At 47.1% G+C, this 23,901-nt stretch overlaps 1 protein-coding gene across 1 annotated transcript in view; it reads left to right on the plus strand.

Annotated features, from left to right (window-relative positions):
* Nucleotides 1–19,956, plus strand: part of col9a2 (collagen type IX alpha 2 chain) — a 77,966-nt gene extending 58,010 nt beyond the window's left edge. The window contains exons 26-32 of the mRNA XM_033045494.1: nucleotides 513–557; nucleotides 1,833–1,865; nucleotides 5,311–5,457; nucleotides 8,140–8,194; nucleotides 14,220–14,408; nucleotides 14,956–15,033; nucleotides 17,439–19,956. Coding sequence (XP_032901385.1) covers nucleotides 513–557; nucleotides 1,833–1,865; nucleotides 5,311–5,457; nucleotides 8,140–8,194; nucleotides 14,220–14,408; nucleotides 14,956–15,033; nucleotides 17,439–17,623 — 732 coding nt within the window. The 3' untranslated portion in view covers nucleotides 17,624–19,956. The remainder of the gene's footprint in view (nucleotides 1–512; nucleotides 558–1,832; nucleotides 1,866–5,310; nucleotides 5,458–8,139; nucleotides 8,195–14,219; nucleotides 14,409–14,955; nucleotides 15,034–17,438) is intronic.
* Nucleotides 19,957–23,901: the final 3,945 nt, after the last annotated feature.

Consider the following 23,901-nt stretch of genomic DNA (forward strand, 5'->3'; position numbering starts at 1 on the left):
TTCCGACTGCCTACCCTGTTATTGCCTCTCATAATTTCATCTACTTCCATCAGGTGTCCCCTCAACCTCCAACACTCCGGAGAAAATAATTAAAGTTTGTTCAACCTCTCCTTACAATTCATCCTCTCTAATCTGTTTGTAGGTCTCTCAGATTTTTGTTTCTTTCCCGAATGTGTTTCTGTGCATGTGTGCGTGTGAGCTTGCATGGGTCATGTGTGTATGTGCATGTACCTCTGTGTTTGCATGCATGTGCGTGCATCTGTATGCATGTGGTTGCATATGTATATGTATATGCTTGTGTGTGTATGGCTGTGTGCGAGTGTGCGTGTATCTGAGTGTGTGTATGTCTGAGTGTGCGCGCGTGTGTGTGTGCGCATGCCTGCGTCAGTGTGTGTGCGGCGCATGCATGTATATGCGTGTGTGTATGTTATGTTGCCCAGGCTTTCTGGGCTCTCCGCAGTTACTGTTCAGCTGATGAATGTCAGCACCAACTGTTGTGTCTCTTGCTGCAGGGTGACCCAGGCGTGGAAGGCTTGGATGGCGATAATGGAGAGCAGGTAATGTCCTCGGGGACCCCAGAATGTCTGCTCAATGACAACTGTTCCCTTTCCGTGGAATGCGTTACAAATGAACAGTGGAGCAGGCAACACCTGTAGATAAAGAAACAGAATTAGGTGTTTCTGGTTAGACAAAAATGCTGGAGTAACTCAGTGGGTGAAGCAGCATCTATGGAGCCAAGGAAATTGGCAACGTTTCGGTTTCGGTTTCGGCCCGAAATGTTGCCTATTTCCTTCGCTCCATAGATGCTGCCTCACCTGCTGAGTTTCTCCAGCATTTTTATCTACCTTTGATTTTACAGCATCTGAGGAGCTGGCGGGAATGTGGGGAGGAAGACTAGGATTAGTGCAGGGATGGTGGTGTGCTCAATGGTCGGCATGGGCAAGGTGGGCAGAAGGTCCTGTTTCGGTGCCGGATAACTCTGGGGTCTGGAACCTGACTTCGGATTCTGCTCCAGTCTCAGACTGTAGGGCCCAGGACCTTGTACCAGCTCTGGGACCAGGCTCAGCAATGTCTGTCAGATCCCATTCTGTGGGCCTGAGGGTGATGAAGGTTTGAGGTCAATTGATTGTGGAGACCCAAGAGAGATTTCTGTCCTGAGATCTCTGGGCTACAGAGCAATTGTTTGTGTGTGAGAGAGAAGGCTGGGTTTGGCTGTTGAAAATCTCACAACTACCGATACTGCCCGGGCAATGGGTCTGAAGGATATGATCCACATTGGGGATGAGTCTGAAGGATCTGCATCATTTGGATGATGATCTGAGGGATCTGAACCACACTGCGGTTATCTGAGGGATGTGATCACCTAGGGATGGCCTGATGACCTGGTCGCCCTGGGGATGGTCTGAGGGAACTGATCACCGGGGGATGGGGCGGAGTGATCTGGACCACACTGGAGATGGTCTGAAAGGGTCTGAAAGGAACTCTTCTGGAACTGACCGCCCTGTGAGTAGGTCTGTGGGACCTGCACCATTCTGATGATGATCCGAGGGATGTGATCACCAAGAGATGATGGTCTGAGAATCCGATCGCCCTGGCGATGGGCTGAGATCTGCACCTCTTTGAGCTCAGCTGGGTCCAGATAGTTTTCTGACACACGGTCTTGAAGCTGAAGCGTTTACTCTGTTTCCCTTCCCACAGTTGCGGTCTGACCTGCTGAGTGTTTCTAGCATTTCCTGCTTTTTGTTTTAGATTTCCAGCGCCTGCTGTTCTATTGAGTTTGATCTTACCTTGACGTACATAAATCTACCTAACAACAATTTCTTTCTCTGCAGGGTGACCAGGGGGAACCCGGAGTGAATGGCCAGGTCAGTCAAAGTGTGTCTTTCCTGAGGCGTGCAGGGGAGAGGGTAGTGCGTGGGGGGAGGGGGGGGTTGGAGAAAGGGATCTCTGGAGGTGGGATAATCACTTCAATGTGCAAAGAGTTAGCAGAGGAAGAATCCAGTTACAGTGGGATGAGATAAGATGGGAACTGTGCTGGGTAAAATGGAATCAATGATTGACTTGTGATACCCACAAGCGAACAATGGGCGTCCTTTACAGGATCAGTGGTCCATGTAGAGTCCAGGTACATTCCCAGGAAAGGGAAGAGCAGGGAGATCCTGGATGAGCTATGGTAGGCTGCTCTGGAAGGTTGGATCCAAGGAGAGACAGCTGAATGGACAGCAAATTGGCTCCATGGAAGGAAGCAGAGGGTGATGGTGGGAAGGTTGCTTCTCGGACTGGAGGCCTGTGACTAGTGGTGTGCCTCAGGACTCGGTGCTGGGTACGTTACAGTTTGTCATTTACATTAATGATTTGGCTGAGAACATACAGGGCAAGATTAGCAAGTTTGCTGATGAAACAAAAGTGGGTGGTTTTGCAGATAGTGAAAATGGTCGTGAAGAATTGCAGCAGGATCTTGATCAATTGGCCAGGTGGGCTGAGGAATGGTTGATAGAATTTAATAATGTGAGGTGTTGCATTTTTGGACATCTAGCAATGGCAGGACTTACACAGTGAATGGTAGGCCTCTGGGGAGTGTTGTAGAGCAGAGGGATCTAGGAATGCAGGTGCATGGTTCCTTGAGTCGCAGGTAGATAAGGTGATCAAAAAGGTTTCTGGCACATTGGCCTTCATCAGTCTGAGTCTTGAGTATAGCATTTCGAAGGTCGTGTTGTAGTTGTATAAGACGTTGGTGAGAACGCATTTAGAATATTGTGTTCAGTTCTGGCCAGCACGTTAAAAGAAAGATATTGTCAAGCTTGAAAGGGTTCAGAGAAGATTTACGAGGATGTTGCCAGGACTTCAGGGTCTGAGCTATAGGGAGAGGTTGAGTAGGCTGGGTCTCTATTCCTTGGAGAGCAGGAGGATGAGGGGTGATCTTATGGAGGTGTATAAAATTATGAAATGCACAGAATCTCATGCCCAGAGTAGGGGAATCGAGGACCAAAGGGCAGAGGTTTAAGATGAAGGGGGAAAGATTTAATAGGAATCTAAGGGATAGATTTTACACACAAAGGGTGGTGGGTGTATGGAACAAGCTGTCAGAGGAGGTAGTTGAGGCTGGGACTATCCCAACATTTAAGGAACAGTTAGACAGGTACAGGGAGGGTTATGGACCAAACGTAGGCAGGTGGGACTAATGTAGCTGGGACATGTTGGCCAGTGTAGGCAAGTTGGGCCAAAGGGCCTCTTTCCACTCTATGACTCTAACAGCAGGGATTTGGGAAAATAAGATCACATCAAACTAATTTGACAGAATGTTCTGAATAACTAACAGGAAGGATGAGTGAGGGAAGTGTCGGTGATGCAGCATATATGGGCTTCCAAAAGATGCTTGATGAAGTGCCACTGAATGGTCTGTCAAACCGATTGATGGTCGTGGAATGATGCAAGCTGAAGCAGAAAGGGGGAAGTGAGAGGAAGCAGCGAGCAGCAGTGAAAAGCTGGAGGGAAGCATAGAATTGGGAAAGGAACACTGCTTTCATTTAAGGCACAATCTCTAAATCTGTAGATTATACCAAATTTGGAAGTGGCAAGAACAGTAATAAACCACAAGGAGATACAGATAGACTGATGGAATGGGCAGATAAAATTTAATGTGGAAGAATGTTAAGTGCACTTCCTTTTGGCAGGAAGAATGAGTGTGTGTGTGAATAAGTTTATTGGCCAAGTATTCACATACAAGGAGTTTGCCTTGGTGCTCCGCCCACAAGTAACAACACGACATACAATGACAGTTAGGAATGACACATAAACCATTAAACATTAATAATAAAACATTATAGATTAGACAATAGATAATAGACAATAGGTGCAGGAGTAGGCCATTCGGCCCTTCGAGCCAGCACCGCCATTCAATGTGATTATGGCAGATCATCCCCAATCAGTAGCCCGTTCCTGCCTTATCCCCATATGCCCTGACTCTGCTATCTTTAAAAGCCCTATCCAGCTCTCTCTTGAAAGCATCCAGAGAACCTGCCTCCATACCCTCTGAGGCAGAGAATTCCACAGACTCACAACTCTCTGTGAGAAAAAGTGTTTCCTCGCCTCTAGCTCTGATTCCTCTTCTCAGCTTGTAACGTGTGAATTAAATTAAATACTGGAGCATGCCAAATGCGTGCCAAATAAAGGGGCAGCACAGTGGCACAGCTGGTAGAGTCACTGCCTCACAGCACCAGAGACCCGGGTTCAATCTGGACCTCGGCTGCTGTGTGTGTGGAGTTTGCACATTCTCCCTGTGACCGCATGGGTTTCCTCCGGGTACTATAGGTTCCTCCCATGCGCAGGTTTGTAGGTTAATTGGCCTCTGTGAGTAGACCCCAGTGTTGCAGGGTGTGAATACAAAAGTGGGATAAAGTAGCACTTGTGTGAAAAGGTGATCGGTGGTCTACATGGACTCGGTGGGCCAAAGGGCCTGTTTCTTTTCAGTGAACTAAATGAAACTAAACTGAAGATTACAGGTATAAAAGGTGTGCAGGAACAGGGTGAGCTGGAGGCAGGGATACCAAGCACATCGACAGTGCAGGATGGGGAAGTAGTTGAGAAGTACACAGGGTCGTGGGTTTGGAGCACAGAGGCTGGAGAGCAACGAGCAAGGACATCATTGCCCTCTATCACCTGCAGGACCAGCCACATGTGAGGATAGTGTTCAGCTCTGCAGGCCCCGCAGATGTAAAGGCTCCAGAAAGTGCTATGAAAAGGTTTGCTGAATTAACTCCACTGTTGAGGGAAGTAAGCTGCAAGGTTGCAGTCAGGTTGAAGACAGAACAGAACAGCACAGGACAGGCCCTTCAGCCCATCGTGTCCATGCAGAACATTATGTCAAGTTAAACCAATCTCCTCTGCCTGCACATGATCCTTTCCCTCCATTCCTTGGTGCAGAGGGTGGGGAGTGTGTGTCGTGAGCTGGGTGGGTGGTGGGAGCAGGGAAGGTGGGTGGTGGGGAGGTGCACGGGTGTGGTGAGGGGAGCCTGTATGGGTTGTGGGGATGAAGGTGGGGTGGGGTGGGCGGTGAGAACGGGGTGTGGGTGGGTGGGGGGTGGGTAGTTGAGCATGTGGCGTGAATGGATCCTGGCTGGGAGCAGGGAAGGTGGGAAGGTGGGGGGTGGGGAGGTGTATAGGGCGTGGTGAAGGGAGCCTGGGTGCGGGGTGGGGGTGAAGGGGGGGGGAGTGGGGTGGGGTGTGTGTGGTGGGAGCAGCATCATGGGGTGGAGAATGGGAGCGCCATAGACGCAGGCACTGAAACCCCGCCTTCTTGCTGCCCTCCAGGAAGGTGTACAAGGAGAGCTGGGATACCAGGGTGCTGCCGGCAACCCCGGTGAGCCCGGAGCCCAGGGTCGCCGAGGACTGCCGGGGTCACGAGGCCCCCACGGCAGGCGTGGAATATCAGGAGTGATTGGACGCCAGGGAACTGTGGTAAGTATTCCAGCCGTGTGTGTGGACTTGGGGCAAGTGGAGGGGAGGCAGGGAACAGGAGCAGAACCCACACATAGACGGGCAAGCCTGACTTGGTGCTCAGAATTCCAGCGACTCCTGGACCCCAGAATCCTCCACACTCTGACCTCTCACATCCGTAAGGTGAGCTAGAGACTGACTGACGATGCCCAGACCTACCTGACACAGAACAAACCAGGCTGTACCAGACCAGAGCATCCTTGTACTGTAGCGGAGCAGGGAATCCTTGGACTGTACCGTGCCAAACCAGGGGATCCTTGTATAATAGCAGACCGGGGAATCCTTGTACTGTACCAGACACGGGGTCCTTTGTAGAGTAGCGGACTGGTGAATCCTTGTACTGTACTGGTCTCGAGCAGAGAATCCTTATAAGGTAGCGGACCAGGAAACTCTTGTACTGTAGATAGACAAAAGGTGCTGGAGTAACTCAACGGGTCAGGTAGCATCTCTGGAGAAAAAGGATGGTCTGGACCTGGACTTTTCAGGTCTGGATCCTTCTACAGACTGGTCCATAGAAGATTATAGTTGCTGGGCCTAGTGTTTTGTCGAGTTCCCTGATTGTTGCTTGGAAGGTGTTCTTCAATCTGGAGGCCATGGTTCCAGACTCCTGTACCTTCTTCCCAATGGTATCAGTGAAATGAGTAGTGGCAAGGGTGGTGTCATTGATGATGTTGGCTGACTTTCAGGCAGTGTCTCCTGTAGAACCCTTCGACGGTGGAGGCCAGTACCTGTGATGGACCATTCACATGAATGACTGTGACTTGTTCAAGTTATGTAAGAGTTGTGAGCAAAACCACTATATCCTTTAGTCTATCCCACCACCTAAGCCCCCGTTGATGATAAACAATGGAAGGAGTTAGTTACTTTATCTGCCAATTCTGGAATCTTTTAGAGAAGCACTTTACTCTAAGTTCCCAAGCATCCTTGTTCCCAAATCATTACCTGTTCCTATACCTCCTCCCTTGACTCTGTCCAAAGACCCCACCAGTCCTTTCAGGTGAGGTAGAGGTTCATGCACCTCCTCCAACCTCATCCAACCTGAGTGAGGCCCAACACAAATTGAACCGCACCTCATATTTCGCTTGGGTAGCTTACAACCCAGCGGTATGAATATTGATTCCTCTAACTTCAAGTTACCCTTGCTTTCCCTCTCTCTCCGTCCCTACCCCACCCTAGTTCTCTGCTAGTTTCACTGTCCTTCTGATTAATGTTACTGATTGTATGCCTCGCTGGGGGTGGTGGGGGGAGCATCAGTGGAGAGAGAAACTGTGTTAATGTTTCAGGTTGACCTCATCAATATCAGCTCATTCTGATGAAGGGTGATGGACCTGAAATATTAGGTCTACTCTGCACTCCACAGTTGCTACCTGATCTATGGGGAGTTTCTGGCATTTTCTCTTTAATTTCAGATTTGTAGTACCCACAGTTTTTTGTTTGTCTCACCACATTCCCTCGATGTTCAACAGCATAGCTGATGCTGAACGCATTCTCTACAGCACCTGTGGGTGAGAGGTCTGTATTACCTGGACCAGCTATGTAAATGCCAGGGCTACAGGGACAGCTCAGAGGCTGCCTGCCTACCTACCCTGCCAGGAGTGACTCAGTTCCTGATGTTCCAGAGTCTTTCCAGCATCTGCCACAAACAAGCCAGGAGTGTGGACAGGCGGTTGGACAGGCTAGATGCAGGAAGATTGTTCCCGATGTTGGGGAAGTCCAGGACAAGGGGTCACAGCTTAAGGAGAGAGGGGAAATCCTTTAAGACCGAGATGAGAAAAATATTTTTCACACAGAGAGTGGTGAATCTCTGGAACTCTCTGCCACAGAAGGTAGTTGAGGCCAATTCATTGGCTATATTTAAGAGGGAGTTAGATGTGGCTAAAGGGATCAGGGGGTATGGAGAGAAAGCAGGTACGGGATACTGAGTTGGATGATCAGCCATGATCATATTGAATGGCGGTGCAGGCTCGAAGGGCCGAATGGCCTACTCCTGCACCTATTTTCTATGTATCTATTTCTATGTGATAGAACTCACTGCCCTTGACTGAATGGACGCAGCTCTAAGATCACCCAAGGAGCTTTCAGTATCTGGGACAGAGTTATCTGCTCATCCGAAGCATTCACTCCTTCACCACTGCTGCGCTGTGTCTGCAGAGCGGACCGCCCATGAGATACATGGCTGTGAACCTTCACTCCCTGTACGTCCCGACCTGCCACCTCTATCACCAGGGGGCATGATCACAGCACTACCTTCAATCTCCATCACCCGCTCTCCCAAGTCACACACAATCCTGATTTAAAAATAGATCATTGACCCATTATCATTGGTAAGTTTGATTCCGGGGACTCCTGTTATGGGAGCACATCACCAGAAATACTTTGAAGATTCAAGGAGGCAGCTCACTCCCACCTCCTCAAGGGCATTTGAGAACGGACAATGATTGCTGGCCCTGGCAGTGCCATCCGCATCCCTCAGAGAATAAAGATATGTTAAATGTATATCTTGGTTGTATGAGGCAGGGAACAGTGGGTGATGGAATGTGTTTGTTTCCAACACTGCCTGCCAGGATGGGCTGGATCAGAATTGGTGTCACCCGTTCAGGATGGGCAAGGCTTCTACCTAACCTCTTCTATTTCCGTTGGCAGGGCCGAGATGCAGGAGATCAACATATTGTCGAGGTGTGCTTGAAAATGATGCAAGGTGAGTGCATGATGGACCAGTGCCACGTACTAACACTGTGTCTCACACATCATAGAGCAGGAACAGCACAAGATCAGGCCCTTTTCCCACAATGTCTGCGTCAAACAAGATGCAAAGTAACTTTTATCTACCTGTGCATATTCCATATCCCTCCATTCCCTGCCCCTTATGCCTTGAAACTACGACTTCAATTGGTAAGTAGTAACCTGGAGAGGTTTCAGAGAGAGTCCAAGTGAATTTGAGGGCAGGGTGGAAGTTTGTGGCAAAGCTAATGAAATCAATGAGTTCTGCATGGATGCAGGAGGCAGCCACGATGCAGTCGTCAATGTAAGGGAGAAAGAAGTGGGACATACTGTAGTGCCAGTGTACATTTGGAAACAAGGACTCTTTGACGTGATCAACAAAAAGGCAGGCCCATGGCTACACCTTTAACTTGGAGAAAGTGAGCGGAGTCAAAAGAGAAGTTGTTGAGTGTGAGGACAAGTTCTGTCAGGCAGAGAAGAGCATTAGTAGAGGGAAATTAGGTCTTTGTACAACAAAGAATTGGAGGGCCTTGAGCCCTTCCTGGCGGAAAATGGTGTAAAGAGACTAAACATCCATGGTAAAGGTGAGGCAATGGGGAGACCAGGAAAATGAAAATAATTCAACTATTAAAAGCGATACCGGACAAGGAACTCGACAAGGAATCGGGACTAACTAGTTTTCCTCCACATAAGTCCAGCATACTCAATGGGATGAATGGCCTCTTCCCATCTTGTGCTAATTTTGTGTACAAAATGAGTTACCTACCAGTGTGTCACTGAGTTCTGGTGTGTATGTTGCTATTTATCCAGGTAAACCTTAACCATTAGAGAATGAATGAGTGAATATATAACGTGCATTCATGTACACATGTGCTGAATTGCATATATGCATGAATTATATGTTACAAAATATTACGTCTTTCACAACCTGAAACCATTAATGTTGGTACTGTGGGAAATTAACGATAGTGTTAAATCCAAGGAAGAGGCATATAATTTGGCCAGAGGAGGCAGCAAACCGGAGGACTGGGAGAAATTTAGAATTCAACAGACGACAAAGGGGTTAATTAAGAGGGGGGAAATAATGCATGAAAGAAAGCTTGAGGGGAATATAAAAACTGACAATAAAAGCTTTTTTAGATATGTAAAGAGGAAAAGATTAGTGAAGACAAATGTACAGTCAGAAACGGGTGAATTTATAATGGGAAACAAGGAGATGGCAAACAAGTACTTTGGTTCTGTCTTCATTAAGGAAGACACAAAGAATCTCCCAGAAATACTAGGGGCCGAGGATCTAGCGTGACGGAGGAACCAAAAGGAAATTCACAATAGTCATTAAATGGTGTTGGGTAAACTGTTGGGACTGAAGGCAGATAAATCCCATGGGCCTGATGGTTTGCATCCCAGAGGACTCAAGGTGGCCCTAGAAATCGTGGATACATTGATGATCATTTTCCAATGTTCCCTCGACTCAGGATCAGTTCCTGTGGACTGGAGGTTAACTAATGTAACCCCACTTTTTAAGAAAGGAGGGAGAGAGAAAACAGGAAATTATAGACCAGTTAGCCTAACATCGGTAGTGGGGAAGATGCTTAAGTCAATTATTAAAGATGTAATAGCAGCACATTTGGAAAGCAGTGACAGGATCGGGCAAAGTCAGCATGGATTTATGAAGGGGAAACCATGCTTGACAAATCGTCTGGAATTTTTTGAGGGTGTAACAAGTAGAATGGATAAGGGAGAGCCAGTGGATGTGGTGTATCTGGACTTTCAAAAAGCTTTTTGACAAAGTCCCACACAAGAGATTAGTGTGCAAAATTAGAGCACATGGAATTGGGAGTAGGGTATTGACATGGATAGAGAACTGATTGGCTGACAGGAAGCAAAGAGTAGGAATTAACTGGGCCTTTTCAGAATGGCAGACAGTGACTAGTGGGGTGCCGCAAGGCTCGGTGCTGGGACCCCAGTTATTTACAATATATAGTAACAATTTAGACGAGGGAATTAAATGTAACATCTCCAAGTCTGCGGATGACACAAAGCTAGGTGGCAGTGTGAGTTCCGATGAGGATGGTATGAGGCTGCAGGGTGACTTGGATAGGTTGGGTGAGTGGACAGATGCTTGGCAATTGCAGTATAATATGCAAAGTGGATAAATGTGAGGTTGTCCAGATTATTATCTTAATGGTGTCAGATTAGGAAAAGGGGAGGTGCAATGAGACCTGTGTGTGCTTATACATTAGTCACTGAAAGTAAGCAATGCAGGTACAGGAGGTAGTAAAGAAAGCTAATGGCATGTTGGCCTTCACAGCAAGAGGATCTGAGTACAGGAGCAAGGAGGTCCTACTGCAGTTGTACATGGCCCTGGTTAGACCGCACCTGGAGTATCGTGTGCAGTTTTGGTCTCCGAATTTGAGGACGGACATTCTTGCTTATTGAGGGAGTGCAGCATAAGTTCACCAGGTTAATTCCCGGGATAGCGGGACCAACGTATGATAAAAGAATGGATCGACTAGGCTTATATTCACTGGAATTTAGAAGGATGAGGGAATCTTGCAGAAACATATAAACTTCTTCAGGGATTGGACAGGCTAGATGCAGGAAAAATATTTCCCATGTTAGGGGGAGTCCAGAACCAGGGGTCACAGTTTAAGAATAAGGGGTGGGTATTCATTTAGGACTGAGATGAGGAAAAACTTTTTCAGCCAGAGAGTTGTGAATCTGTGGAATTCTCTGCCACAGAAGGCAGTGGAGGCCAATTCACTGGATGGATTCAAGAGATAGTTTTATTTTATTTTTTTATTTTTTTATTTAACCTTTATTTAACCAGGATAAGTCTCATTGAGATTAAAAATCTCTTTTACAAGAGAGTCCTGGCCAAGACAGGCAGCAGCACAGTTCCACAGTTACAGACAATAATTTTAAAAAACAACAGAGAACATATAAATAGTCACAGTCAGAACATCATCAAACAAAGCATGTACAGACAGAAGAGCCCGCTTCAACATCATTAAGAAGGGATTTAAATCTGTTTATAGAAACCAGCTCCTTAAGTTTCAGATTATTCTGCAGCTGGTTCCATGCGAAGGGAGCAGCATAACTAAATGCCCTTTTCCCCAGTTCAGTACGGACTTTAGGGACAGTTAGTAAGAACAAGTCCTCAGAGCGGAGCTGATAAGTTCCTGTGCTTTTTCGAATTACATACTTCTGCAGGTATGAAGGAAGAACACCGAGGATAGTCTTATAAATAAGGATATGCCAATGATGGAGTCTGCGGGTGGACAGGGCAAACCATCCAACTTGAGCATACAAAGTGCAGTGGTGCGTGAGGGTTTTAAAATTAGTAACAAATCTCAGTGCTCCGTGGTAGACCGTGTCCAAAGACTGTAGGCATTTTGAAGATGCATTCATATATAAAACATCACCATAGTCCAACACAGACATAAACGTTGCAGCAACAAGTCTTTTTTTGGCTTCAAAAGAAAAACAAGATTTGTTTCTAAAGTAAAAAACCTAATTTTATCTTTAGTTTTTTCACAAGTTGCTGGATATGAGGTTTAAAAGAGAGAGAATCGTCAATTATAATTCCCAGATATTTATATTGAGACACAGATTCAACCACAGAGCCCTGCAAAGTGGTGATAGGAGGGAGGTCCGAGGGCTTTGATTTAGCTTTAGTGAACAGCATGAGCTTTGTCTTGTCAGCATTTAAAACAAGTTTAAAACAAGTTTTAAATCACACAGGTTACGTTGCACAGTGTTAAAAGCAGTTTGGAGCTGACAGAGAGCCTGATTTGGGGTAGACGCAGAGCAATATATCACTGTGTCGTCAGCATAAAAGTGAAAATTTGCGTTCGGAGCTTTATGATCTAGACTATTAATATAAATAGTAAATAATAAAGGTCCTAGAACCGATCCCTGTGGCACACCCTTGGATACATTAAGAGAGCTAGAAGTAATACCTTCTGCTCGCACACACTGGGATCTGCCTGATAGATAGTTTTTAAACCAACAGACAGCTTGATCAGACAAACCGATGCTGCATAGTCTTTGTAACAATAAGGCATGATCCACAGTATCGAAAGCCTTTGATAGGTCAACGAAAAGGGCTGCACAGTGTTGCTTATTGTCTAATAAGTTAGTTATAGCTCTTGGGGCTAACGGAATCAAGGGATATGGGGAAAAAGCAGGAACGGGGAACAGATTTTAGATAATCAGCCCATGATCGTATTGAAGGCTCGAAGGGCCGAATGGCCTACTAATGCACCTATGTTTCTATGTTTCTATCTGCTGCCTCAACATCAACTGTCTCTACTTCTCCACTCCCCTCACCCACCAACCTCTATCCCTCCATACTGCTCACTCAGTAACAATGCAGTTGTTGACATCAAGCCCGCTGACCAGGGAGGTGCCGTAGTAGTCCAGCAGGTTGACCGCTACCATGCTGAAGCCAGGCACCAGTTCTCGGACACATCCTCAAACCGAACCCTTGTCCAGGAGAAAGGGTCCCACGCTAAATACCGCCTGTCCAATCTCTTCCTGGATGCCGCCTGATCCACTGAGTTCCTGCAGCACTATGTGTTTTATGTGTTTTCCTCATATCATTTTGTGTAGCTGAGAATTAGGCATCATTGAATATTAGTGCCACTGTTTATTAGTTTCCGTATATAACTGCAGGTTTATATCGGTCTTTGGGTATTTGTGTAATAGTTATTGGACTGTGTGTAATTGAATATTTGTGGATTTGAGGGTTGTTTGCATAGCTAACACTGAAAATTAATAAACTACTTATTGGAAATTTTTGGGCCAAATGTAGGCAGGTGGGACATGTAGATGGGGCTACGCGAGACGCCATCTACTCTTTTTCTCCAGTGATGCTGCTTGACCCGCAGAGTTACTGTAGCATTTTGTGTCTGTCTTCGGTGTAAACCAGCATCTGCAGTTCCTTCCTACACCTTTGACCTATGTTTCCTGTTCCTTGTCATTGGAAATCAATTCCCCTATTTACCAAACAAATGGGTGCAATAGAGGACAAGCATCCTACACATTGTGCTGATGCTGAAGGTAGGCTGTATATTTTTACATTAAAAAGGGCTTCTAAAGATCCCTTTATACAAAGTTTAATATTGCGAGAAGCTCATTTTGGGCCCATTATATCCCGCAGTATTTTTCTGGGCATTTGGGGCACAAATCTACCGCAATGTGAACGTTCTAAACCAGCGCGTTCCACAGGGACCCACTGGAAAGCTGATTTAAATGGGCATTTATTTACAGCAATTGAACACTGAATTCCTTCCATTTGGCCTATAAATTAATGTAAATGAGATTTAAAAATCATGTTTTTATTGTGAATTATTTGTGAATATTATTTGGACATTTAGGCTATTTAAAAATGTTAATCATTTATTAAGAAATGGATAGATGTTTAGATCTAGTAATTGAAGTCTGAAATTAGCTACAATTAGGTAACTAACTAATTATATGCTTTAATTTCAGGTCATCCAAGTAAGATTATAAAATATAAAATATATTTGTTTCAGAATGCTTCAATCTATGATAACTGAAAATTTCATTCAGTTCTCTTAATTTTTAAGAAAGTTATGGGCTTTTGACTGTTCACGATCACAGCTTTTTTGTTATGTCCATAGAAAATCAATAGGGAACAAGATGCTCATTTCCGAGTATGAAAATGGCCATAACTTTTTAAATACTTGAGATATGAAAGTGAATTAGGTGTCAAATTAAACTTATTTTTATGCTTTATCTGATGGGATAAATTACAGACTTGATTTTTTAAATCTCAAAATTTTGTAACATTGCTAGCTGATGGGCTTGTTTCCATGCTGTAGGACTCTGTGACACTAACACTTGACGCGGTACCTTTTTCTCGTGTAATGGGGCTGAGTGAACAAACTCTGCAGTGGGGAACAGTTGGACCAAGCCCTGCTGTTTGCTGGCAACCTTGGTGCCTCACGCTGTCTGCCTTCCTTTGTTTGTTACAGAGCAGTTGGCAGCAGCAGCAGTCAGTGCCAACAGGCAGGTACTGGGTGGAGCAGGGATGACAGGACCTCCTGGACTCCCCGGAACCTTGGGCGCTCCTGGTGAACAAGGCGACCACGGCGTCTCAGGAACTCGCGGTCTTCCCGGGCAGACGGGCGTTCAAGGCCAGATTGGAAACACAGGACCAAAGGGTAAGGTGACAACCTGTGCCCAGACATGGGCTGGAATAGTGAAGTTCCAATCAATGGTGAGGTCCAGTGGTGGCCTTCCAAAGATCATCTCATTCATTGACTGCATGAAACATGAACATCAGACGCCACGATGACCAACAATTGATCCTCCATTGATCAATCCCAATGAACTGTTCCCCATTGATAATACATCCCAGTGATTCCCCACCCCCACCCCATTAATTAAGCAGCCCAGTGATTGACCCATATTGATGAGAACCTCCAGTGATGACAACCCATTCATTTAGAAGCCCAAAGACTGACCCTCCATTGATTGAAGCAACTCATTGGCAGCCCCCATCCCCCAGTGATTAAGAAAATTGATGATTGACTATGAAAGCTGGTGATTACAAAGCTGAATGATTGATCCCTAATCAACTACAGTATATAGTAATTGATCCCTGATCAATCACGGTCCCTCTATTGATCGCTGCATTGACTTTGACTCACATTGTTCATCCAGTAAGAATCCCTGCCAATTATACAGTGTATTTTTTGTTACATTAAGGCAAACGAGGGGTGAAGGGAGATCGCGGTGAGACGGGGCGTGGACATCCTGGCCTTCCAGGCCCACCGGGAATTACAGGTAAGTGGAGGCTCCAGCGTCGGTTGGGGTTGACTGTGTGGGGTGTGAGACTGTTTGTTGACAAACCTTCCTTGGATTTACTGCTCGTAGAGTCACTGCTCTCTGCTGCCGAGCCACACTCAGTCTCTACTACTGGGAACTGGGTGTCACATCATGCCCGGGTCCGACCCCAGGATCCCCGCACCTGCCAGGGCCAATCCTCGGCTGCCCACTCCCCCAGCGATCTACCCTGGGGTGCTAGACCATGCTATTAGGTGATCTGAGGATGCCCCAGCCTGCCGGGCTCCCACTCCAGGGCGATTACCCTGCCAGCGTCCCACCCAAGGGTGCAAGACGTCCCACCCTAGGGCAATAGACAATAGGTGCAGGAGTTGGCAATTCGGCCCTTCGAGCCAGTACCGCCATTCAATGTGATCATGGCTGATCATCCCCAATCAGTACCCCGTTCATGTCTTCTTCCCATATCCCTGACTCCGCTATTTTTAAGAGCCCTATCTAGCTCTCTCTTGAAAGTATCCAGACAACTGGCCTCCACCGCCCTCTGAGGCAGAGAATTCCACAGACTCACAACCCTCTGTGAGAAAAAGTGTTTCCTCGTCTCTGTTCTAAATGGCTTGCCCCTTATTCTTAAACTGTGGCCCCTGGTTCTGGACGCCCCCAACATTGGGAACATGTTTCCTGCCTCTAGTGTGTCCAAGCCCTTAACAATCTTATATGTTTCAATAAGATCCCCTCTTATCCTTCTAAACTCCAGAGTGTACAAGCCTAGACGTCCCACCGTAGGGTGCCAGACCATACTATTGTTTAACCCTAGGGTGCCCTCCCCCCCAATCCGGGTTTGACCCAACAGTGCCCACCCTGCCAAAGTCCAACCCCAGGGTACTGTGTATGTTGAGAAGATCTGCCATGTAGGTTGATCATATTTCACGCAGGAAAATGCTGACATTGCACATTTGGATCTTCCTTCCCCCAACTTGTTACTCAATCTTGACTTCCATTTAGTGTTGCCTATGGTTTCAATTCTCTCATCCCTCCCATTGCCCAATCTGGTTCCATTTGCCCATCAACCTCCACACCCTCCCACTCCACATCACAATGGGCCCCAACTATCACCAACTATCCCACCCCCTCCCTTTAATACTACCATATATAGTTCTGCTCCCTCTCAGCCCTGATGCAGCATCTCGACCTGAAACATCAACTCACTCCTTTGCCTCCGCAGATGCCGACTGACCTGCTGAGTTTTTCTAGCGATCTGTTTTCAGATTCCAGCATCTGCAGTCTTCTTTACCTTCGATCCCATCGTCTTGCCTTATTTTGCCCGTCGAAAAAATGTTTGAAATAATTAATTGAAAGAGGATTGAGAGTAGTTTCTGCAACTTTGGAAATGTTATCCGCACAACCCAGCTCCCAAAGTGGAGACACAAGAGACTGGAGGGGCTGGAATCTAGACCATAGACCAAAGTGTGGGACAAATCTCATCATGGAGCTGCATCTGCTGTCTGTCTTGGTCCCCTGATTAGCTCCCATTAACTTCCACCCAAATTTTGCAAGGACTCAAGGACTTGAACTATAGGGAGAGGGCTAGGGCTTTATTTCTTGGAGGCTGAGGAATGATCTCACAGAGGTGTATAGAATCATGAGTGGTTGCAGTGAGTCTTTTACCCAGAGCAGGGGGAACAAGAATCAGAGGGCATATGTTTAGGGTGAGAGGGGAAAGTTTTAATAGGAATTCGAGGGACAGCCTTTTCACTGAGAGGGCGGTCGATATGTGGAGGATATATAGCTGCATGAAGAGGTCATTGATGCAGGTACTGTAACAGCAGGTAAAAGACACTTGGACAGGTACATGGATAGGAAAGGATTAGAGAGATATGGGCCAAACACGGGCAAATAGGTCTAGCTTGGAGGGACATCTTGGTCAGCGTGGATGAGCTGGGCCGAAGCAGTATGGCTCTATGACCCATGCCCTCGAGTTTTTAACATTTCATTCATGGGTAAAAGATTCTGACTATCGATCGTATCTATGCCTCTCATAACTTTACACGTTTCCACCAGGCGTTGCCCCCAGCCTGTGGCACTCCAGCAGTAACTATCCATGTTTGTCCAACCTCTTCTCATAGCTGAAGGTAGTTTGTATTTGGAATGAGCTGCCAGAGAAAGCTGTAGAAGCAAATATAATGATGACACTTTTGGATGAATATATGGCCAGGAAGGGTTTTGAGGGACATGGACCCAATGTAGGTATATGGGACCAGTCCAGAATGCCATCTTGTCGGCATGGATGAGTTGAGCTGAAGGGCCTGTTGACTCTGACTCTCCTTATGTCCGTGACCCAGCAGCCATGTTGTGAGTCCACAATTAATGAGAAACGTGACAGTGATGGGAGTTTTTTCTCTCCGCAGGACCGGCGGGAATGCCGGGCCGGAGTATCGACGGCAGACACGGTGAAGTGGGCGTGCAGGGGGTGTTGGGACATCCCGGGCGCCCTGGCCTACCCGGATCCCCCGGTATACCTGGTTTCTGCGAAGCTGCTGCTTGCTTAGGGGCCTCGGCCTACCTGGGCCCACCCAACTTCAAGGGGCCATGAAGTGACTCAAACTGACCACCCGCGTGCGCCCAAACATCCGAGCAGCAAGTGCCGCACGCACGATGCAGAGAGGGAGAGAGAGAGAGAGAGAGATGCAGACGGACACCACCAGGAATCAACCCCAGACAAGGGCATCTCTTGAAAACTGAACTGATTTTAAATATTTGGTGCATTTTATATAAAAGAAATACAAAGGAAATCCAAAAATAACCACAAAATACTACTTTACAGATTAAATGAAAGTCAAAAGAGTTTAAAAAAAAAGTTTTTCTTTGTTATGTTTATTTGAGCAAAGATTGATGATGTACATTGATTCCCAGCTTTTTATTTGGTTTAATTATTTTAAAATAACTTAGACAAACTATTAGGGAATGTTATCGTGATGTGAGTTTGCACCAGTCCCATGTGTGAATCTAATGTGTGCTGCAGTCTGTGTTTGTGTATAGAGTTCCATTTCTTTGTAGCCACTGCGCTTAATGTGGTATTGATGAGGCCACCCGATTATATGCTCTGGACTAGTGTAGGGACCGAGACCTTTGCTGAAATCCTTCCATCACGACACTGGTCTGGCATGGATCTCTGCAGATGTATCTCACGGCTCTGTCAGGGCGAGGCTGTTCCACTGCGGTGAGATGTGGTTTGCTCAACTCCATGCCAGCAGAATTTCACCTGAGACCTTTTACTGTCAACAAATGTGTACATAAAACTACAGAGCAGAATAGAGGCTGTCGAGTGGCGAATTACCCCCCTCTGATGTCCCCCTCACATGTCTTTACTTGGAAGCAAGCTTCTTGATTGGGAGAGGGATGGAGTTGGGGCGGCACAGTAGCGCAGCTGATAGAGGTGTTGCTTCACGGCGCCAGAGACCCGGGTTTAATCCTGACCTTGGTGCTGTCTGTGTAGAGTTTGTACGATTTCCCAGTGACTGCATGGGCTTCCTTCTACATCCCATAGTCGTGTGGGGTTGTTGGGTAATTGACCTCTATAAATTACCTCCTAGTGTGTGGGGAGTGAGTGAGAAAGTGGGACAACATAGAACTGGTGTTAACTCTGTGTGAGGCAGTTCTGACGAGGTTACGAGTCAGCTCTGGTTCTGATTTGTCTTGGATAGCGTGGAGCTGATTGCATCTATTGTTGCATCTCGTACTCTGTCAGCTTTCCATTGCCTGTATGATGCTGGGGTGGAGGATTGGTTAGATATAAACTTCCCAAGCTGGTCTTCACTTGACGGATCTGTCAGCAAAGAGAGTTGTACCCTACACTTTCCTCACCTCAGGCCAGGAGTGTCACCTACTGAGCCAAAGCCCCCATGTCTGATGCTTTATGAAAGTCCTTTGTCATTGATCAACCTGCTGGATACTCCAAGCAATCTTTGGGATTCCCACTTTGATTGGAGCAGTGCGGGCATTGAGCTGGGACTTGAACAGAGCCAGGCATCGTCTTTCAGAGAGCGGGTGGTTAGAAATCACATTGAGCAATGTAGGAGTACAGCAGTCTGCTAACCTGTACTCTGTGTTTCTGTCGTGACAGCTTTGTATAAACTCTTGCTTCCCTGCCTTATCAATCTGGAGAAGGTTTTAGCAATCGGGAGAAGGTCCCCGCAAAGGCTGGCAAACTAACCAATTTAGTGGTGGATTTTCATGGCCTTTTCCTCTCTGTAAATAAATAGATGTCGTTTACAAGACTAGCAGAGGAGAAAGTATTGTTCCCTAAAGCAAACTAGCAAAACAAATCACAAGATGAGGACACTGAGTAATCAGCGGAATATTTCACCACACAATTCGGCACCCATTCACCCAAATAAACCCACCTACGGATTAACTTCATAAACATTATTAATTTATTATGTTTGAAATCTTGTGCAACTGTAAAGACCATGTGTTTGTCTCTCGTTGTACTGCAGCACCATCCAATAAAACAGATATTTTGTAAAAGACAATGTTTTTCTGTCGCCTACAGAAATCCCCCCTCCCCCTACCCCTGCTACACCGCACCCATGCTGGTGCTCAACATCACCACCCCCTCCATCCTCCCAGGCCACTCCACCCGGACCTTGCACAGGCTCCTTTCAGTTGGACTTTGTGCTTGGGCCGAGCCATTACATTTGACCTGTGCAGTGGGACGGCAGACTCGATGGACCAAACGGCCTAATTCTGCTCCTGTGCCTTCTGGTTTGTGTCCCTGCACTAGGCCTGTGCACTTTGGCCTTGGGTTGGAAACCTACACCTGGACTCTGCACACTCACTTTGCTTTTGACTTCTCTTTGGTTACATTTGTTTTAATTTTATGCCTTTTACTGTCAATAAATGTGTACATAAAACTACGGAGCAGAAGTGTGGCTGTCGAGTGGTGATTTGTCCCTCTCTGAGGTCCACCCACATGACTTGACCTGGAAGGTTACTTGATCGGGGGTTTCTCGATTGGGGTAGGGATGAACTTGTCATTGGGAATACTTTAAACAATTCCTAGCTGAGACTTGAACGGCTGCCTCTAAGGGACCCATATGATTCCACTGTCTTCCCTTACACATTGCCCCTTTAGCAGATTCACCCTCTCCTGAGGTCATCCCTGAGATAGAGCACCATTGATGGGGTTCTCTGGTCTACTGCTGTTGGCTCACTTCATCGGTTGCAGTTGAAGAGGCAGCTCAAAGACTGACAGTCAATCTTGAAACCCAGGAAGTAATCAGAAGGTTGGCACCATGGTACAGCTGGTAGAGCTGTTGCATCTCAGCACCAGAGACCGGCATTCAATCCTGACCTTGGGTGCTGTCTGTGTGGAGTTTGCACGTTCTCCCTGTGACCACCGGGTGCTCTAGTTTCCTCCCACATCACAGAGACCTGTGGGTTTGTAGGTTAATTGGCATCTGTAAATTGCCCCCTAGTGTGTAGGGAGTGGATACGAAAGTGGGATAATGTCGATCTAGTGTGAACAGGTGATTAATGGTCGGCATGGTCTCAGTGAGCTGAAGGGCCTGTTTCCATATTTATCTTTAGATAAACTAAAGTCAACAAGGGGGTCCAGTGATAAGAAAATGATAGGACTCTGAACACAGAGCATTCAGACAACATCTACACTAAGAGTGAGGAGTGCAATATTTAACAGTTATTAGACCTTGATTATGGGAATCACAGAGGACCTGTCGTCATATTGTGGACGTTTTAGTTTTAGAGATACAGCGCAGAAACAGGCCCTTCGGCCCACCAGGTCTGCGCCGACCAGCGATCCCCGCACATTAACACTACCCTACACACACTAGGGACAGTTTTTGTTTACATTTATCAATCCAATTAACCTACAACCCTGTGTGGAGTGTGCGAGGAAACCGAAGATCTCGAAGAAAACCCACGCAGGTCACGTGGAGAATGTACAAAATCCATACAGACAGGCACACGTAGTCGGGATCGAACCCGGGTCTCAAGTGTTGTCACTTGCTTCTCCAGTAGGCCATTCGGTATCTAAATAACCCCCCCCACCCCACCCGCACCAATCTGGTCTGCCTCAACTCTCATTCAAATAATGGTAGGGGATGGAAGTGAGTAAAGAGGGAGGGAGTGGATGCAATCTCTTTGTTCCCTATAGCTTATAGTATATGCTCAATTCTCTATAAAATGTAATGCAGTTGACTGCTAAATCCCTTGTTTCAAGCTCTTACAACTCACTGGCAGAAATAGCCAGAGACTTCCTAAAGCAATGGATATGAGAGTTTCTCCTTTGCCTAATCTCACTCTCAGAATGTGAGGTTTGTGGCAAATGCACTGTTTAGAAGCCATCTACTGCTGCTTCACTGTTCTGGTGAACTGGCCTTTCATCTCATGTGACTGACGTGGTCAAGATTAGGTCAAAACTGTGTCCCTGAAATCTTTGAACATTGACCCTGGACTCCAAAGAATCTTAAAATTAAAAATTAAACAATGCCAAAAAAGATATGAGAAAAGAACAGGGTACAGGAAGAACATGAAGCACCTTCAAATGTTTAAAGTGGTCAAATGCAAAATTATCCACTTCATTGACAAAGCAAAAAAAAAGGCATATTATTTGAATTATGTTAGATTGGAAAACTACTGAAAGTTCACGTATAATGCAGTGTGTTAAGGCAAGTGTTATGCTGGCCTTCGTAGCAAGAGGAATTTGAGTGTAGGAGCAAGGATGTCTTGCTGTAATTATCCAGGACCTTGTTGAAACTACGCCTGAAATAATGGGTGCAGGCACAAGGAACTGCAGATGCTGGAATCTTGAGCAAAATGCAAAATGCTGGAGGAACTCAGCAGGTCAAGCAATATCAGTGGAGGGAATGGACAGGCAACAATTTGGGTCGGGAACCTTCAACAGACTTCTTCAGAAGCGTGTGCTGAAATGGTTTCCTTGGCTTAGAACAGGCATAGTTGGTGCAGATGAATACAACCGATTAAGGTGGTGGGACCCAGCAATATGAACATTGAATTCTCCAATTTTAGGTAACCTAACAATCCCACCTCCCCTTACTTTCCTCCCCTCATGCCCCACCTAGACTCACAACAATTTCTCCCCCCCCCCCCCCCCTTTTCCCACCACCTACGTTCCTTTCTCTGGCTTCACAATTCACAACTCTTCAATCCTTTTGTCTTACACCCTTTTTTTCACCTCTGTCCAATCATTTGCCTATCAACCCCCTCGCATTCACCTTGCCATTCCCCTCCTCTCTTCTAGCTTTCTCTCCCCCCTCCCCCAATGAGCCTGAAGAAGGATCCAGACCCGAAACGTCACATATCATTGTTCTCCAGAGATGTTGCCTGACCTGCTGAGTTACTTCAGCTTCTCTACATCAGCGAGACCAAGCGCAGGCTCGGCGATCATTTTGCTGAACACCTCCGCTCAGTCTGTCTTCACCTACCTGATCTCCCGGTGGCCCAGCACTTCCCCTCCCATTCCCAATCTGACCGTTCTGTCCTGGGCCTCCTCCATTGTCAGAGTGAGGCCCAGCGCAAATTGGAGGAACAGCACCTCATATTTTGCTTGGGTAGTTTACACCCCAGTGGCATGAACATTGACTTCTCTAACTTCAGATAGCCCTTGCTTTACCTCTCTATCCATCCTCTTCCCCTTCCCAGTTCTCCCACCAGTCTTACTGTCTCCGCCTACATTCTATCTTTGTCCTCCGCCATTTCCGCCACCTCCAACGTGACCCCACCACTCGCCACATCTTCCCATCTCCCCCTATGTCTGCCTTCCGCAAAGACCGCTCCCTCCGCAACTCCCTTGTCAATTCTTCCCTTCCCACCCGTACCACCCCCTCCCCGGGCACTTTCCGCTGCAACCGCAAGAAATGCAACACCTGTCCCTTCACCTCCCCCCTCGACTCCATTCAAGGACCCAAGCAGTCGTTCCAGGTGCGACAAAGGTTCACCTGTATCTCCTCCAACCTCATCTACTGCATCCGCTGCTCTAGATGTCAGCTGATTTACATCGGGGAGACTAAGCGGAGGTTGGGCGATCGTTTCGCCGAACACCTCCGCTCAGTCAGCAATAACCTACCTGAACTCCCGGTGGCTCAGCACTTCAACTCCCCCTCCCATTCCCAATCCGACCTCTCTGTCCTGGGTCTCCTCCATTGCCAGAGTGAGCAACACTGGAAATTGGAGGAACAGCACCTCATATTCCGCCTGGGTTGCTTGCGTCCGGATGGCATGAACGTTGAATTCTCCCAATTTTGCTAGCCCTTGCTGTCTCCTCCCCTTCCTTAACCCTCGAGCTGTCTCCTCCCATCCCCCCGCCCTCGGGCTCCTCCTCCTCCCTTTTTCCTTCCTTCTCCCCCCCCCCCCACCCCCCATCAGTCTGAAGAAGGGTTTCGGCCCGAATCGTCGCCAATTTCCTTCGCTCCATAGATGCTGCTGCACCCGCTGAGTTTCTCCAGCATTTTTGTGTACCTTCTATCTTTGTCCTGCCCCCTCCCCTGACATCAGTCTGAAGAAGGGTCTCGACCCGAAACGTTGCCCATTCCTTCTCTCCAGAGATGCTGCTTCACTTGCTGAGTTACTTCACCATTTTGTGCCTACCTTCGAGTTACTTTAGCACTTGTTTCCTTTTTTAGTAAACCAGCATCTGCAGTTCCTTGTTTCGAGGAAATATCACTAAGGAAATATCTGGCCTCTACGGGTGGCCCCGCCTCTACGGATGGCCCCGCCTCTACGAGTGGCCCCGCCTCTACGGATGGCCCCGCCTCTACGGATGGCCCCGCCTCTACGGATGGCCCCGCCTCTACGGATGGCCCCGCCTCCTGTGGGCGGTCCCGTCCATTT

The sequence above is a fragment of the Amblyraja radiata genome, chromosome 27 (genome assembly GCF_010909765.2).
Source record: "Amblyraja radiata isolate CabotCenter1 chromosome 27, sAmbRad1.1.pri, whole genome shotgun sequence".
In the NCBI taxonomy this organism is placed as follows: domain Eukaryota; kingdom Metazoa; phylum Chordata; class Chondrichthyes; order Rajiformes; family Rajidae; genus Amblyraja; species Amblyraja radiata.